Below are 18,027 nucleotides of genomic sequence, written 5' to 3' on the forward strand. Positions count from 1 at the left end.
GAAAGTGGTATGTTCCTATCAGAAATGTGTGAGGTTTTGTTTTTTTCCCCCACAAGTCTACATATCACTAAACATCTCCTGGCACTTCAATCATTTACTGCCAGTCTACTTTAAAACAAATATGTCCGCATAGGAATACCACCACAATCCCCTGCACCCTCCCTGCAATGAAAAAGGCCCAATTAGGGAGAGTTTTCACAATTGCTGGATTCAGTGATTGCTATTAGATCACACAGAGCTCCACCGCTGAGAGAAAATGCTGCTTTCTCCAGAAGAGGAGCACAGTAGTGCTGTGCAAGGCAGAGCTGAGTTTCCATAAAAATGGCAAAAGCAGATATTACTAAGATAAACACATTTTTAATACTTTGTTAAAAAACCCCAAAACCCTAAAAGCATCTCCCAAAGTACTATTTCAGTCTGAGTTTCTTCAAGGACACAGAATAACTGCTGCAGTAGTGTGTTAAAGGAGGAGTACTGGTGTCTGACACGGATAACTGTCACACTGACAAGTGAAATGTGCTCATTAAATTAGCAGAGGTCTTCAGATGACTGAAGTCAGCAAAACAGAACAGCACTGCAGACAAACAGGGGTTTGTCAAAGCTTTGCCTTCCCTCCCTCTGGGCTCCTGCTTCTTCCTGAATGGATCGGCAGTGGCCACAGGCAGGGCTGGTGCAGCCTTGGCCTCCCCCAAAACTCAGAGAGAAGCTACAGGTCAAGCCTTGAGATCAATCCCAGCAGAACAGCAGAAAGTCTGTCTTTGACACCGGTCTGAGAGTTAGGGGGCAGGAATTCAACTTTCTCCCAAAAGAAAGAAAAATCTGCCAACGTGTTCCCTGTCCAGATAATGAACTTTGGAACAAGCTGCTCTTGTGATATGCACCCTTTGCTAGTTAAAACCTCCTTTTCACATATATTAAGTTCTGAATGACCAGCAACTGCCCCACCAGCTCAGAGCAGAGATTTCAGGTCTGTCTGGTCCATCTCCTCCCTTTCTGGCAGGGTTAGGGGCTGTCTCAAAGGCCACCCAAACTTCCACAGAACACTGCCTCAGCCATGGAGACTGACAGCAATGGAATGGGTTTTTTTGTTGTTTTTTTTTTTCTGTCTCATAAAAAGTGAGACAGAAAAATCCTGATATCTCATCTCTGGTCTCTTATTTATTTATTCAAGATGTAAAATTGAAGAGCTATTGGAAGGCACTCTCCCCTCCAGCCATATCTTAACACCACAGCTCTACTTTAGGGAGAAAGATGAAGAGTCAGCTCCTAAAGCAGAACACAACTTCTGATCAGAGATAATCTGAAATGAATCTATTTAAGGAAAGAAGCAGTACCATCTAGTACTGCTAGTCTACTACATCTACCAGTGTTTTTATTCATCTGGCCATTTCCTCACTCTTCTTTCAGTTTCTAGAAATTTGTCAAATTGTTTCAAATTTTCTTTTCTATTTCTTCTTTTCCACTTAGTAAGAAAAACAATCGAGTGGTTCTAAACTAATTACAAAATGTAAATACTGCACCAAACCAACACTTGATAACTTGTTTTGGCTGTCATATATAAAAAAAAAATCAATTATTTACACTGCTTTAGTCACACAACAAAAGCAATACTGCTTTTCAAAATGTAGACTGTTACCCTGTATTCCTTCAAACTAAAAAATAAACAATTGTCACAACAAAAAATTTACTACAATTACTCAAGCACATGAAAGCTTATCACAACAAGAGATTCAATGAGCAATTTTTACATTAATTCTCAGTGGAGAGGGAATCAAGTCTTAGTTTGATACTCAAGGCCTAATGAGAGCCTCCAGACACTTTCTGCAAGCCAGGCTGAGGGCAGCAGCTGGTGCTCGGTCACCTTTTCACTGTGTGAGGGGGGAAGGATCTTCTGGACTTTGCCAGGACTCCCCAGTCCAAAGAGGTGACTCCAATCTGAAGTGGGACAAACAATTCATTCTATGACAGCAAAAAGAGCAAAAAAGTCATCACATGAAACAAAAATGCTGATAAGTATCTATGGACCCTCAGAGCTTTTGTGTGGCCAAAACAGAGATAAATCACAGAGAGACCTTTCTCCAGCTTGGAGGTTTTCTAGATTCCAACAAATGAGAAGCAAAACTTCTGCAGTCAACCTCAACAGCCAGAGCCCAGAACTGGCCATCAGTGGGGAAGGACATGCAGGACCTTAACAGCATCCTGTCCCTGCTAAGTGTGTGTGCCCACACCTTTGGCTGGGCCAAACAAGACAACAATCACAGGTGATTTTCCACCCAGGATTGCCAGAGCATTGTCCTCTTTTGGGACTGATCTTCTGGAGCTTTCCCCAGAGTAATCTGTGTTTATGGAATCAAACAAGAGATTTAGGTTTTGGGTTTTTTTTTTCAATTGCAGCAAAAGAAATAGTCCGATTTTTTTCCCCTTTATAAAATGACATTTATCTTGACACAAGTTTCCACACTGCTGTAGCTGGCCTGCAAGAATTGGCTATTGAGTAACAGTGAGCAGGTAATATCTGCAAGTTAGACACGTTTCAAAAAATACCATGAGTTACAAAAAATCCATTTTAGCCTGCCTGGGAAAGGCTGAAGGCACAGCACTAAACTCAGGTGGAAGTGTAGGTTTCGAGTGAGAAACATGGCTAAAGAGGAAGCCCTTCTGTCCTAAGACAAACCCAATCTTCTCCCCTCTTTAAGGAAGCAGTTAAGTAGAAAGTGGGAAGCTCCACACTGGAAGCAAAGCTGGCACTGCCACTCTGCAGCTCAGCTGAGAGCCTGGACATTCCCTGGGCAGGGAAACACTCCCTGACATGGCACAATTTGTTTGTCAGCTGAGCACCAGCAACACGAGGGCTCTTTACACCTCTCAGCTGGGGCAGTCTGAGCCATTACAGCTTAACCACCATGGAAGTTTAAGCCAGCGTGAAGTTGGCTTAAGGCAAAGCTCTTGATTCCATGAGAAGAGGGAGCTGAGAGGCTCCTGATCCATCACCCTGCCCAGAGCAGCCATGCCAAGGACACAGCACGAGGGAGAGGATCCTGCTCTGGACAGGGTCTGGCAGCTCTGTGAGGAGCAGAGTAACAAAATCTCACTTGTTTCCCTGCCAGGTCCCAGAAATGTGCTCCTGGGGGAGAGCTGTTTCCTCCGATGGCCTGTTCCACTGCTGCATGCTGCACAGGCTGTCCCTGGGCTGGCCAGAAAGAGAAAAAAACCAAACAGGCAGTGCTAGAGTCCCTGTAAAATTAGGCTGCCTTTTTTTTTTTGGTACCAAATGAGGTTCTGAGACCCATATGTGCTATCAAAATATGGAATAATCCCTCCCAACAAAGGCATATTTCAGTTTTGCTTATATCTTTGCCTCCTATGTGAAAGCTGGACATTAAAGCACTTGGAAAGCAGACAGGCCACAGCTCAGAGTAAGATATCTGAAAATTAAAATACTAATTTATATAGTGCTTTATACAGAGAAAATTATTTATTATAGGTACACTTAAAAGCAAGTTTGCATTCCAAACTCAGCGTGAATTTCTCCTCCAGATTTTGATTCATAGATTCTGCCAGGACTAAGGGATAATCTCTTCTCACCTGTTAAAGAGCACAGCCCCTCAGATCTAGGGAGCAGCATACTAAAGACACACAGTCCTCATCAGAAGGACTTCAGTATAAATCTGATACTTCTTTGTACCTTGTTTCCATCTCTAGACACTAGAGATTACACCTTTTCCTTTGATAGGCTAAAAACCAAGAAAGGAAGGTAAGAAATAATTCATTTCACCTAAGAACAGGGTTTAGGGAGGGACTTGCATAGCCTGAACCTCAGAGGATTGACTGCTGCAAAGGACTGCTGAATACCACACTGCTTGTAGAAGGTACCAATCAAAACACGTGTGGGGTGGGTAGACACCAGAAACCACTACAAAATCTTTCCCACTGGAAGATTCTGATCAACAGAAATAGTTTTTCCTATGGGTAGAAGATGATTTATATTTTATATACATATATATAATTTTATATATATATTTTACATTATGATTTCTATTTTTCCCAGTTTTTCTTAGAAAACAATCTATCCTACCAATAGTAACAGTAGGAAATTCTTTCTAGCATTTCAAGTTTTTTATCAAATAGCTCCATTTGGATCCTTTTTTTTTAAATAAAACTGTTTAAAACTATTTAGTTTATTAAGATATCACTGATGTTCAAATTGGGATGAAATCAAATGGAATTTTGTTGCTCAAACACCACATCAAGGTGCATTAACTAAGAGGAGGGAGTTCAGAAAGCCTTTTCCAAAAGTGAGAGCCTTAAAAGCTAACATAAAGGAAGATTTAGAGAAAACAGAGGAAATTGGTTTAGAGGAAGTGAGAGGGAAAATAAAGACTGAAACAGGATAAAAACCCACAGAAAACAGCTGGTAATCTGCCTACATTGTGGACCTTGCACTGAATGACAGCCTCTGTGTCTGATGATCTCCCAGGGGTGGTTTTGGAGGGTTAGAAATGCCATGTGCCCTGGATGCTCATTGCCCACAGCCTGCTCCCAGTCAGGGCACCTCAAAATTCCCCTTCCTCCAACTGTGTTTCAGCTCCTCCTCCCTCCATCCTTTGAGCAGGGAACTCCAGAGCTCACATTTACCCCTCAGGACTCAGAAGAGACCAACCAGGCTCATAATGGAACTGGAGTAACCACAACAAGCATGAGATAAATATCTAATAATCACTCAACTAATTCATTTCAGCGTGCTATCAGCAGCAGGAATCAGCATTAAACAATCACCCAATTCTGCCCTCAGGGAAAGAAGGAAATGCAAAATACTTCCACAGAAGTCATCGAGGAGGAGCTGACCTCATTCCACCTCAACAGAATTCCCTGTGTCCTGCCTGGCAGCTCTCCTGACTCCCAGTGTGCTGGGGCAAATTGGGATACACAAGGTTGGAGGACCATTAATGTTTTCTCTCCACTTTTGCCCACCTGCGAGCTCCATCCTCCACCTCTGCTGGCTTTTAATGGACAAAGGGAAGACCCTGATTGTCCATATTGCTGGGAAAGCCACGAGCTGCCACAGACACTTCCCCACTTCACAGGCTTCACTGTGAATTTCCCTAATGTATTGAGATTTCAGTAGAGGACAAATGTCAAGGGAGGGCACAGAAGTGTTGCCCTGCTCTAAGGCATTGAATAATCTCATTTAGGGACAGCTATCAGTGCTGCTTTGGCCTTGTTAATTTTCTCTTCCTAGACACTCACAGCTTTTGTCTACTGCTGTTATCAAGGCATTTGCATGCACTAATCCATGACAAATGGTTTCATTTGAAGCACATCTGATTTCCTTGCCTGCCAACTAGAAAGAGATAATAGAAATACCAAGAGAAACTAAATTAGAACTAAAGGAGTCATCTATTTGTTGGAGAAACTCAAAACAAGGTTAGGATAAACACCACCCAGGCAGCTGAATTAATGGTGAAAGCACTGAGATGTCAGCTGAGGAAACAGTTTCTAATTACCTGGAGGGAAAAAAATGCTGCATTTTAAAGCTTCACAAAAAGATACTGCTAAAGAAATAATGACACTACAGATGTGGGAGCCGGCTTAGACACAGTCATTTTCAGTCAGATCCTGTCCCAGCACACTGAAAACAATTAGGAACTCAAAAACCTCTGTGAGCTCAATTCATCCCTTGGGTCCTCCTGTTTCACACAGCAGGGACTTCTGGCTGGCTGACCACCTAAATCTGAAAGCACTCCATGCAAGTAACCAAAAAGAGGAATTTAATGTGTTAATGAAAGTCACAGTAGATTGTGTTATCTTAGCCATGAGAGCTTATGATTGAAGCAAGGTTTTCCCCCAGATTTCTGCTGTTTAATGAAAAGTGTATCCTTGTGTTAAAAGGGGTAACTTCTGAAAACACCAGACCTACTTTAATTTCAGTGCTGCTCTAAACAAAACCAAGAGCTGGTACCAGTCAGAAGGACACACAAGACCCTCCTCATGTTCACCCTGGTTTTGAATTTGAGCTCTCGGTGGTTTTGATTCCTCTTGGGAAAGAAGCAGCCAGTGGCAGACCTGAATTTCTGCTTCCAGACAGGATTTATGTCCTTATCAGCATGATGGCTTGTTTTGTGTAGCTGCTGATACCTACATGGATAATTTTTTTTCCCCCAATGAGGAATATCAAGGCAGAAATAAAGAAGGCACAAAGACATGGAATCACTTTTTAAAGTTTCAACTTAGGAAACTGATTCTTAAAAACAAACAAAATCTCCAAATACTAAGTCCTCAGAATTTCTTATTCAGTTCCAGTTTTGGCTTTAAAACATGAAATAGGCTGGTGTTCAAAGGTTTCTGAACTGTAAAAGTAGCCAATTTTACAGATATGATAGAAAGCATAGGCTTTACTGTATCATAGAAATAAAATAATGGAGTTTATTAATATAATTACAGGAAGTACCTATATCTAGTAGTATTTCAGTGTATTTTACCATGCCTTCCTTATCCTCAGCACCTTCAGCCAGTCCAGAAATGAAGCCAAGGTCTTCTCTGAAATGTGTTTTTTTCAAAATGCAGTGTTCTGAACATGACCTTAATGATAGCTTCAGAGTTATTTGATCTCATTTCTGTCCGGATTTTGGTTTTGCTTAAATTCAGAATGTGAACACTTACTTTTTAATATGTTTATATAGGCAAATATATGAGCTACAGATACTTTTAAACTCTTGAACATGTTCAATCACCACTGTGTTATTGGGATTCCTGGGCAGCATGTAGGAAAGAGGTGCTAACCAATAGGTTCCCTTCATTTCTGCATGTACTTGTAAGAAACAAACATATAAATCAATGAAACCAATTTTCCAAATAAAATGTCCTTGCTTGCTCTCAAGCACTTAATTAAACACCATTAACTCTAGTTTGTTTTGGCAACCAATTAATGTCATGATCAAATATAAATAGACTCTGCAAGAAAAGATTATAATTAATAAATCCCAAACAACGCAGTACAATTGTACTGAAGCCTTGCTTGCCAGCAATATTTAGCAGCACTTTTGGAGAGCAGTAATGAGGACAGCAAAAATAAAATTTTAACAGGGAGTGCAGTTTAGATCCTGAGGTTTTTGCCCGTACCCAGGTTGATCTGTAGAGCCTTTGGCTGCTGACATTATTTACACAGAAAAATCACAGTCCCAGGTTCCTCACTTTCCAACAAACTGATATGTACATGCATAGGAGTCTTTAATCAAGTTCTCCACAGATATAACTCTCACTTGTACACAGTTTAATTGACAGTGTATTTTATTTTGCTCCCTGTTTTTTGGTAAGTTCAAAATGAGGGTTCTTGATTCAGATTTGTCAACTACAGGAAACTAAATTAATCCAGCAGATCTTTGGATCGTGCACAAGGATGGATTAAAAACATTCTTTAATCTGACCCAACAGCTCTACTGATAATCAAGAGACAAGGATCCCTGTTTAAGCTGGTTTTCAGTTGCCTATTCATTTATAAGAGTTAAGGTACACGGTATACAAATAAAAGTTAACTGTTCATGGTAGAAATATTTGTGCCCAATTCCCAAAATTTCCCAGCACATGTGGCTGGGTGGGAGCTGCTCATGGAGAGCAGCTTACTCCCTGGGTTACCTGCACCTCAACAAGGGTACCCATCCCAACAGATTGTTTATGTACTGCACTTCACTCGCTGATTCTCAAGGAATCCCTCTCACATCATCCAAAACCGAGTAAAATTTTCTGTTTCTGCCATCATTTCCATTCCCAAGCCAAGCTGTTTTCTCAAAACAAGGATTACAATGGAACAGTAGGACACAGTTATTGATTATCATGACAGCAACAGTGATCCTGCATGCTGCTGTCACTGAAGCGACCTTTCAAGAAGGGCAGGAGTGTTTTCTTTACCCACTGTGAAGGAAAAGGGGCAAACTGGTATTCCAAAAGAAATACAGAAGGCAAGAGAGAGATGTCAAAAAACAATCTAAATAGAGTGTAGAAATATGAGTCACAGAAACATTGGGCTGTGTAACTTCATTCAGCTTAATTTACACCCCCGATTCCCCATTGTGCATCACTGCCTGAGTCTCATAAATTTAGACTCCAACTGTGCTGCAGTCCTCGTGGTCCCTTCCCAGGGCACGATGAACAGAAAGCTCCAGCATCACTCCCGTGCAAAGGAGTAAGATCAGCTGGAGAAAATGCTCTGTATAGGGCATCTGAAAACAGCAAAAAAATGCTGAATTCCATCAGGAAAAAAAAAATCTTGCTCACAGCACAGGCTGGTTTCAAAGAGTGGAAAGAAAAACATTCAGAAGGAAACACAAAGATTATAGACAGGATAAAATAATATCAAACTTAAAGGGGAAAACACATCAATCTCATGAAGCAATGCACTTGAATATTACTTTTTAAAATATAAATGAGCCTTGGACTAAAGCAGACTAATCATTAAAGGCATGTTTCTGATGTTATCAGCAGAAATACTTCAGTGCAGGGCAATGTAGTTTGCCTCTGGGGTTTATATTTGTAGGTGCCAAATTTTCCTTGGGATTTTACCACCCCAGAATGAATTCCCACAGTCTTTAAGGCCATGACAGCAAGCTACAAATAGTGGTGTGCACTGAAAGGTTCCTGCATGACTCACAAGGCTGCCCTTGGAGAGGGAGGCTCAGCACAGGGCTGGGAGCAGGAGATGCTGCTGGGGCCAGCACAGCAAGAGGAGCTTTTTGGTCCCTGCTTCCCCAGGGCAGCTCCTGCCCAAGTGTGTGCCTGCAGAGAGAGAGAGGGAGAGCTGAAGTGGCATGGGATGGGGACAGGAGCATGGCCAGGAGGAAGGGGGACTAATCCAGAGCACAGAGAACGTCAGTGCAGAGCACCCACACAGGAGGCATCATCCCATTGTCCCTCTGGGAGCACTTTGCCACTGCTGGTTTGCACAAAGTGTGCAGTGAGGGTGCCCCCAGGAGTGCACCCACTGCGGGGAAAAGGTGGTAGCCAACTGTCACCATCATATTTTCTAAAAAATCTCTTTGCCCCGGATTTTCTCCTGGGAAGCTGAGAAGCCTCAGGGAAAAAGGAAAACAAAATATTATCTCATTTACTTCTGTGTTTTGCTGCTTTGGAAATGATTTATCCAACAGGTGATTGTTTCATTGGTTTCACTTTAGAACCAATCACCATCATCTGTGTCAGACTCTGAGGAGTCAGTCAGGAGTTTTTTTCATTATCATTCTTGTTAAGCCTTCTGATGAATCCTTTCTGTATTCTTTAGTATAGTTTTAGTATAGTATTCTTTAATATAACATAATATCATAAAGCAATAAATTAGCCTTCTAAGAACACGGAGTCAGATTCATCAATTCCTCCTCTGTCCTGGGGACCTCGGAAAATACCACACCCAACAGGGGGAAGAGAAGGTGGCACCCCGTGGGGAATGCAGCCATGCTTCCAGCAGCTCCTGGGGAGCCCCCCCGGCTGCTCAGGGCCCCCGTGCACACCCTGGCCATCCTGCTCTTCACAGCCCATTCAGCTGACACGCCTGCTCCCCCGGTTGCTCCATCTCCCTGGATCAGCAGTAACCAGGTGACACATTCAGCAGTGTCACTGGTGACAGCTCTCCTCCACCTGCACCAAGCTGCGAGGATCCCAGCTGCCCTTCTGCTCCTGCCACTGACCTGCCATCAGGGAGGACAGCCTGATCCCTGGCAATGCCAACCTATCCCTTCCCCTTTACCTCCCCTGTGACCCAGGCAACAGACCCAAAAACTCCCATGGCTAACCCTATCTCCAAGCACGCCCTGGAGCCACGCTGGTTTTGTTTCAGAGGTTTGATTTTTCAGAAAAAAAAAAAAAAAATCAAAAACCCCAAAATCACAGGGGGCAATACTTCTGATCAAGTTTGCTGCTGTAAACAAGCCCATCACACAAGCACAGCAGGCAGTTCATTGCCATCATGCTGCTGGAAACCCTACCTCATGCTTAAGTGTTGATTTTGTCACATCAGTTCTCTTCCTAAACAAAATACGTGCCCACATACATCCAAATGTATTTTGGATGTGACCAGGAACACAGTAGGTACTTACAACCTGGATTTCTTCACTTAGCAGTTGGTAATTTCACATTTTCAAGAGCAGCCTGTTAAGGCCAGGTGTGTATAACAAAGGTATCACAAGGGAGATCTTTCCAGTGAGTGACTGGAACAGCTCCTTGTGAGCAGGATTTTCTGTCTGTGAACAAACCAGGGCACTGTGCTGCTTCCTGTGCATTTGCTGGTGTAAATGAAAACTGAGTTAGACCTTAGAACTTAAAAATGTGCTGATTTTAATTAACACAGCAAGAAACAATAGCTGTCACCTTTCCTGGCCGTGGCTGGCTGTGCTCTTGAACAACTTGAACATAGTATACTGGCAACTGGCAACTTGAACATTGTATACTGAAGGCAACAGTTTGCATTCACACCATGTGATTAATGAAACACAATTCTTGCTAATCACAGAAACTTTTATATGTTAACTGCCTAGTGCCACACTTGCTTCTGTCCACAGCAAGAGCAAAAATCCTGCTGAACTCACCTTCCAAATCTCAATTGTTCTTCAAAGCAGAGACACGTTTTATTTATACTTTCCTGAGGAATTAGATTCAAAACCCTGCCTGTTCTGAACTGAATAGCCACATATATGGGGCATATGAAAATAGCAGACCTTTTGAACAGTGAAAATATGCATTTACCTCAGGGCTATAAAAAAAATCAGTGGGAAGGCCAAGATCAGAACTAAGACATTTTTTGCTCACAGCCACAGACTACAGTTTCTGCAAAATGCTGTCTACTGAGAAACATGCTCACAGCATCCTTAGGTTGATGTTCCTTGTTAGTTGGTGCAGAATTGCTTTGAGAGTGATTTTTCCATCTTGTAATATGTAGTACAGAGAATCACTCCTTGAGAAGATTTTTAATAGGCACATCATTAACTACTGTCACAATAAAAGGTACTTCATGTTTAGCATCATAAAATTCCATTTTTAATTAACATATTTGCAAATGTCAGCAGTGCTACAGTGGGTACTTTGTTCTGCTTGTGCCTGCCTTCCATCTTTACACTGAACACAAGACTAACTTGATGTGTACCTCATTCATTTGCACAAACTTACCGGTGAATCCTACGTCCTTCCAAGTAACACATGGCCTGTGTTGTCACCTGTGATCAGCTGAAATATCCAAAACCTTGTTATGAAACAATGTCAGAATTTTGCAAAGAACAGCATGATTGAAAGGGTGATGGCTGCTTTATTTTTTTTTTTTTAACTTGAGTCCTGTACTTTGCTAATATCTTATGTCACCAAATCCCAGCATCTACTTCCTGCTGCTGGGAGGATCAATCCTGTCAATCAGATGATCAATGAACTATCACAGGCACTCAGATAACTCTGCAAATCAACACGTCCACTCTAACCCCTCAGGCCAATTCCACAGCCCTACAACTGTGTGTATCTTAGAGACCAAAACAACCAGCATGGAATTCTTTTCATTACCACTGCTTCTTCTTAAATCACACAGAAATGACAAGCTTGCAAAGAAGATGGAGATTTGTTTCCACATAAAGTTATTTCCTGTGAATGCTTTCACACATCCTTTGCCTAACATGATTTTCATGAAAATGAAATATAGTCATAAAAAGCCCTGCAGAAAGCCATGAGTATTGCCCAAGGAGAATTACACTGCAGTAGGGTTCTGCAGGTTTACTCCCAGGTCTCCTCTTTCTCACCTACCCTAGTCAAAAGAACAGGCACCAATATTTAAGAGCAGCACTCAAACTCCTCACTGTGTTAATGAGACAAGAAAGAATTAATGAACAGGCACAAATAATACAACCTCATTCATCTTATAAGCAAGCAGCATTTACTATGGCCCTACTACCTGGGCCCACCTGCCAACACTTCACAGAAAATAAAGCCACAGTCAGCCACAAATACTGTCATGTAGAAGAGTTTATCACATTTGCTTCTAGGTTCATACCTTCTGCTAAGTCATCTAACTGAATAAAGAAGTACTGAATTATAAAAGTGAAAAATTATACTGCACTGGAAAGAAGCTTTAAGCTTCTATGATTGCACCGTGTGTTAAAATCTATTTCAATCCATTCAGATACTTGCTTAAGAAATTTTTTTTTTTCTTCCAGAACTAAGATCAAGCTCAGAAATCTCTGATGATAAACTAACTTTTTAATATATTGCCCTTGATTTCCAGGGTTTCAAAACTGGATTAACTGCTGTGGTCCAGATGGATACATTCACTGTGCTAATCCACTGTGTTCAGTTCAAGTTTATTATGCTAAATACACTCCAAGAGGATTTTATCTTCTACCTGCACCTTCCTGTGCTCAGTGAGACTCTTCTATTCATCAAGAACGAGAAGCACAAGATGGGGTGGAACCTGCCTTTTTAATTATCTTGTACCAAAGTGACCCCATGATGGAGATGAACTTCTCCAACTCTCTTATTTTAGAGCAGCTCATTATCTATGCATGATCACAAACTGAAAGAAAAGGTATGCTGAGCATGCTATTGATTACAGCTCTGTTTGCCATGATTCCATAAGTTGAAATTTCATATCCCAAGTATTAAATTACTGAAATTATGCTTTGGCTCATCTGCATCCATTTTTTATTCACTTTTATTTGGCTGAACATTTTAATCTTACTTACACAGTTTCTAACTAAAAGCAAACTACGCATTCCTAATAATATAAATATGAAAAATAGGGTGTGCTCAGGGACTGCAGCTGAATACATTAAAATCACTCAGTTTGCTAGTTAACATATTTCCATCCCTTTTATGTACAACCTTTCACATTCAGTTGGCAGACTGCAAATTCATGGCCTTATAAAAAAAACCCACTGTCTTGATTTTCTGTTGTGACAGCAGAAATCGTCCAAAATATCTAAGAGTTTCCCTAAAGGACACTCACAGGCTGGTACTTCCCAGGTGCAGCACAATCTGAATTTGAGGTGAACACCATGTCAAATTCCACTCATCTGTCAATGTAGTGGATTATTTCTTGAGAGACTGAAATTGGCTGCCTGGGATCAGAACACCATCAATCTTATTCACGTAGGGTGCAGAGAAGCTGCCTGAGCCAGGCTCGCAGGAGGGAAAGCTTGGCTGCTTCTAAGTAGGTGATGAGGCAGCTGTAAAACCTTCACTCTATCTGTAGCACATCCCTGAGTGAAAGATTTTGTCATTTTTCACATTTCCCCAACATTTGGTATGCATTCAGTGTCTTGCTGCTCTTGCTTCATAAAAAAGGTGATTTTTCAAGCTTAGGCAAATGTTGCAGAGCTCTGGATCTGCCCAGCTCTCATTTTTTCTCATAATGTCACTTGTTTCAACTGATTCCATAAAATGATATTACGTTTTCCTTTTACATACCTGTGCAGCTGGGCTCATTTCTTCCCCCTTCCTTCACTAGGGACACACTCAAATAACCAGCAGCATTTCTGACAATAGCACGACAATAAATCTCTGCAAGTCCCAAATAAGTCCCTCACCTCTCAAAGTTCAAGCACTCCCAGATTTCCAGTGCCAGGGGGTAAAGGTAACACCCTTGGTTAATCTGATGCTCTAACATGGGCACTGAGACCTGGCCTAGCAAGGATTTTGGTCTATTTCTCTATAATATTTATGTTTTATTAGAACAAACCAAGGCAATGTCAATACCTGTAATTTCTGGGCATGAAACATACTTGGGAAAACTTTGAGTTTTAAAGTTGCTAAAGACCTGTGTTCAAGACCATCTGTCTTTGAAGGGATATAATTTGATCAAAAAACATTAAAATATTAAATGCCACATTGTAAAATGACTCATCACTGTGAGTTAACACTTTCCATCTTTCATTTCTACAACTCTTAAAGCCCCTCCCACCTTTTCTTTAGATTCAGATTTGGTTAAGTGACATTCTTGGCCCATTTAATTTTAACCAGATGAAAATACTGTGCTAGAAAATGCCACCACCTCAATTTCTAGCATAGCACATTCTTCAGTGTGCAATTAGCAGCTGAAGGAGTTATGTGATCCATTTCTATTAATAAAAACACAACAAAATCACTGCTGTGCTGTCCCTGCAGACCAAGTGAGCTGTGTTCTCCCCTGCTAACCTGTGGGATTGATTCTGCATTTACAGGCACTGCACTCTATTCACAGCCCCAAATTCTCCTCCAGGACACACTTTTACAGCCCCATCAATTTCAGAGGTAAACTTGAGAGCCTCAGAATGAGTGTGTCTCCTTTAACCCAAGGCAAACACCCGACCTCCAGATTCGGTGCCCGTGGTTTAAGGAACAAACCAGAACCCAGTTTGGGTCAGATAAGTACAAAGTTCCACAAACCTGTGCTTTCACAGTGTTCAAGTTCCACAGAAATTCCAGAACTTCACCAAATGGGAAGAAGGGGAGAGAGAAACAAGGACACAGGACCTGAACCGTTACACACAATGGGATTTTTTATGTTGGGCAATTACTAGAAAATGTCATTAAACATGACTATTCCCACATTGGATTGGCAAAGCACAACACACATCAGGTTCACCAAAAAACAGCTGCTGTGCAATACAAAGGCAAACAACTCATAAAACTTAAACGATAAAGAGAATTTTGATTAGTCAATCATTCATCAAGACAGACAGGAGCACGGGCAGAGAGCCTGCAAGCCCAGAGCTGAGCTCAGTCCTACCTGGTCTGTGCAGGTGATGCTGCTGGAAAGTGTGATGGAGGGACCCCTGACAGAGCAGCATTGCACAGGCACTTATCCACAAATACAGGACCCAGGACATTGCAGAGACCACTGCCATTCTCTAAACAAAATATTAGACACACATTATTATCCAATGCCTTACAGCACACACAATAGTCAGCTTCCATTACAACAGTGGTTTTAATATTTTTCTTTTTCACTCCTTTTGCTAAATGTCTTTTGATTATTATTCCCCCCCTGCAGGGTGCAATTGTTGTACAACAAAGGTCATGCCCAAAAAGGACAGCTGAGGTAGAGAGACACCAACACAGGAGCCTGGGTAACTTTAATAATTCAGTGGTAAAAATCAAACTGTAATAATCTGAGGACTAAAAAAAACCACAATATAAACAGAAGCTGGGAAATATTCTCACACTGATCCATAGCTCAATTTATAGGGGAGTTAAAAATATAAACCAAATTTTAAAAAGTCACAACACCAGCTGGAAAAAACCAACATGATGTCCAGACAGTATCAAAGCTGCTTTAAATACATTGCAGAAAGGCATAACACATCCTCAGATATCCAAGACATATTGCCAAAATTCTCCATCCCCAAAACTAAAAAGGCTATTACTGACCCAGAGGGTAACAGTACATTGTTTGGTTTTCTGCTTTTGCAAGCATTAATTATTAATCATGCTTCTGTCTACCAAACAAAGTAATTGTTTCTCAGAATTATGTTCTAATCCCCAGATGAAATCAGCTTCCTTTTGTTCGACCTGGGCATGCACAAGGACTGGAGTATGGCCAGACTGAATTTCAGATGTGCTCTATAGAAGATTTGATGTTTCCACAAAGCAGATAGTGTCAAAATTTTAAAAATATTCCCTTTGCAAAGGGAAAAGGCAATTTCTTTGTCTGCTGGTGCTGGAGCACTTGGCCATCCAGTGCAGACAACTCTTTTTCCATACTTGTGCTCATGGCTGCACTAAGTGGCTGAATTTCCCTCTGACTTGTTAACTTCAGCAGCTCTTTCTCAGCGCCTGCAAGGATCTGGAGGTTTGCAAGGCTCAGCTACGCTACACATCGTCCAGTTCCCTTAACAGCACCTTCTGCTGCATTTCAGATGGCCAAATTAATCAAACTTCAGGCACTCTCCTCACTCAGCCAATGACGGGATGCTGCTCTCTATCTAATAATCCAATCAGCTGAACATCATTTTCACAGAGCAGAAAGACTTTGAAAGATTCAATTTCACATGGAAAAAAAATCACGTCTTTACAAAAAAAGAAAAATCTGCATGCAATATCAGGGGATTTCGACAGTAGGAAGATGAACAATACTAAAATAGTGAAATGCTGTGGTAATAAAATATATGCATATAAATCCTTTTTTTCGCCCTGATTTTAAAGCAGAAGAATCTTTGGGAAGCTTTTTAAGTCTAATTAGTTGAAACGAACCACATAAACTGACAAGTATAATTAATAGAGAATACCAAAACATTATTTTGATCAGCATGAGGCTCTTCCTTTCTCTGTACTGAGTGCTTGATGCACTGCTTGGCGTGTAATTAATTTCATTTCCAACTGTTTGCTTTGCAGTATACAATGCACTTTTCCTCCTCTCTTTTCAGACCCATTTATCTTGCAAAATAGATTCAATCTCCTCAGATCAGGGAGCTCCCGGGAGGCTTCCCGTGTCTTCAGGAATTAACACCTTCTTGTCGTAATTGGTGCTCCCGTGCTTTTTATACCATAAGGCAAAGGGAAAGGTGAGACTCCCGCAGGGGAATTTCAGGTATTCAGGTTATTTAAACTGAACTTTAAAAATCCCAGTCAAAGAGCGAAACTTCCACAACCTGCTAAATGCTCCTGTGTCTTTCCTCCAGCATCATGTTCTTTGCACATGGACAGCAGACTTACTTTACCCACTCAGGCTTTATTATTAGTTTTTGTGGTTTTTTTTTAATATAAAAAAAAAAAACCTCTCTCAAACATTCGCTTTTTCAAACTACCTTTGCTCAAACCCAAACCCAATTTCTTCCAAACATTTCTTCACGCACTCGTTCGTCAGCAAACTGTCACACACCCAATTTGACCCACAGATCGTGTTATCATTAATACAGAAACACAGCAGAGAATATTTTCCATTTATTGTCTGATGAGTTCCAGATCTGCTCTCTGAATCTTAAATCCTGAGGAAGCTCCTTACCTGAGTAATCCAGCCAAGAGCAGAGCACTCTAGTAGTGTTCATCGGAAAGATCTAATACTTTTTAAAATCCATCTGTACCACAATAAGGGATTTCTTTTATAGCTTCCCAATAATCTTCTCTCTCAGGATTAAAAGTAGAAAAAAAAAAAAAAAAAAGAAAAAATCTCTTTTTCGTTACAAATCCTGTTTCCAGAGTAAAGAAGACATCTGAGCTCTCAGACTGCCGTCAGAAAAGTGGCCAAGGTTTGAGGGGCGGAAACCTTCTCATTTTCACCTTTAAATCATTCCCTAGCATCGCCTTGCGCTGGAGGAGCCCTCGGGGGGGATCTGGCGGCGAGGGGCGGCTCGCAGGACGCGCGGGGCCCAGCAGCAGCTGCCGGGCGCGGGCAGCGCGGCCGCGGCTCCGCACGGGCGGCACAAGGCGGCGGCTCCCGGGCGCTGGACCTGCCCGAGCCTATTTCAACACATCCCCGCTCGGGAGAGTATCACATGTGCCTTAAAGCGACACAGCCCTCGCTCAGCCGGCGACTGGAGCTGCATTTAAATAGCGGCGGCGGAGCCCGCACGGCGCAGGGGAGCGGCCGCTCGGCTGAGGGAGGCGGGCGGGGATGGGCCTCAGGGAGCGCCCGGCCGGCGAGCCGCCTGGGACGGGCTGAGTCCGCCAGCACAGCCCTCACCCCCAGCCTTCGCTCCCCAGCCTTCTCCCGGCACCTGTACGCGAGAGGAGAGCGAGATTTAAGGGAGTCTCTTGCCTGCGAAGGGGAAGGGAGGTGCAGGGAAAGGGGAACGAGGCGCACGGAGGGCAGGAGGCTCCTGCACGCTCCCAGGGGCTTTCCAGCACCTTGCCACAACTCGCAGGGCGATCTTTCCTCCCAACTCCATCTCCGAGGCTTCTCTGCAGACAATGGGGAAAGAGCTCTGATTTACTCCCAAATGCTAAAGCTCAGCTATGCCAGATTATTTATTGCGGTTATTTATTCTCCACGTCTTAAGTGGCCATTTACAGGAATGGAGTGGTTTCCTATCCCTCTTGTACCATATGTAATTATTTTTTTTAAAGAGCCATTGTATAGACTTAGTACATACC

General features: G+C 42.1%; 1 protein-coding gene across 1 annotated transcript in view; it reads right to left on the minus strand.

The window, feature by feature from the left end:
* Positions 1-17,556, minus strand: part of TAFA1 (TAFA chemokine like family member 1) — a 210,946-nt gene extending 193,390 nt beyond the window's left edge. Inside the window, exons 1-2 of the mRNA XM_038149035.1 lie at positions 16,940-17,556; positions 14,726-14,846 (exon numbers count right to left, since the gene is read on the minus strand). Coding sequence (XP_038004963.1) covers positions 14,726-14,843 — 118 coding nt within the window. The 5' untranslated portion in view covers positions 14,844-14,846; positions 16,940-17,556. The remainder of the gene's footprint in view (positions 1-14,725; positions 14,847-16,939) is intronic.
* Positions 17,557-18,027: the final 471 nt, after the last annotated feature.

The sequence above is a fragment of the Motacilla alba genome, chromosome 12 (genome assembly GCF_015832195.1).
Source record: "Motacilla alba alba isolate MOTALB_02 chromosome 12, Motacilla_alba_V1.0_pri, whole genome shotgun sequence".
Taxonomy (NCBI): Eukaryota; Metazoa; Chordata; class Aves; order Passeriformes; family Motacillidae; genus Motacilla; species Motacilla alba.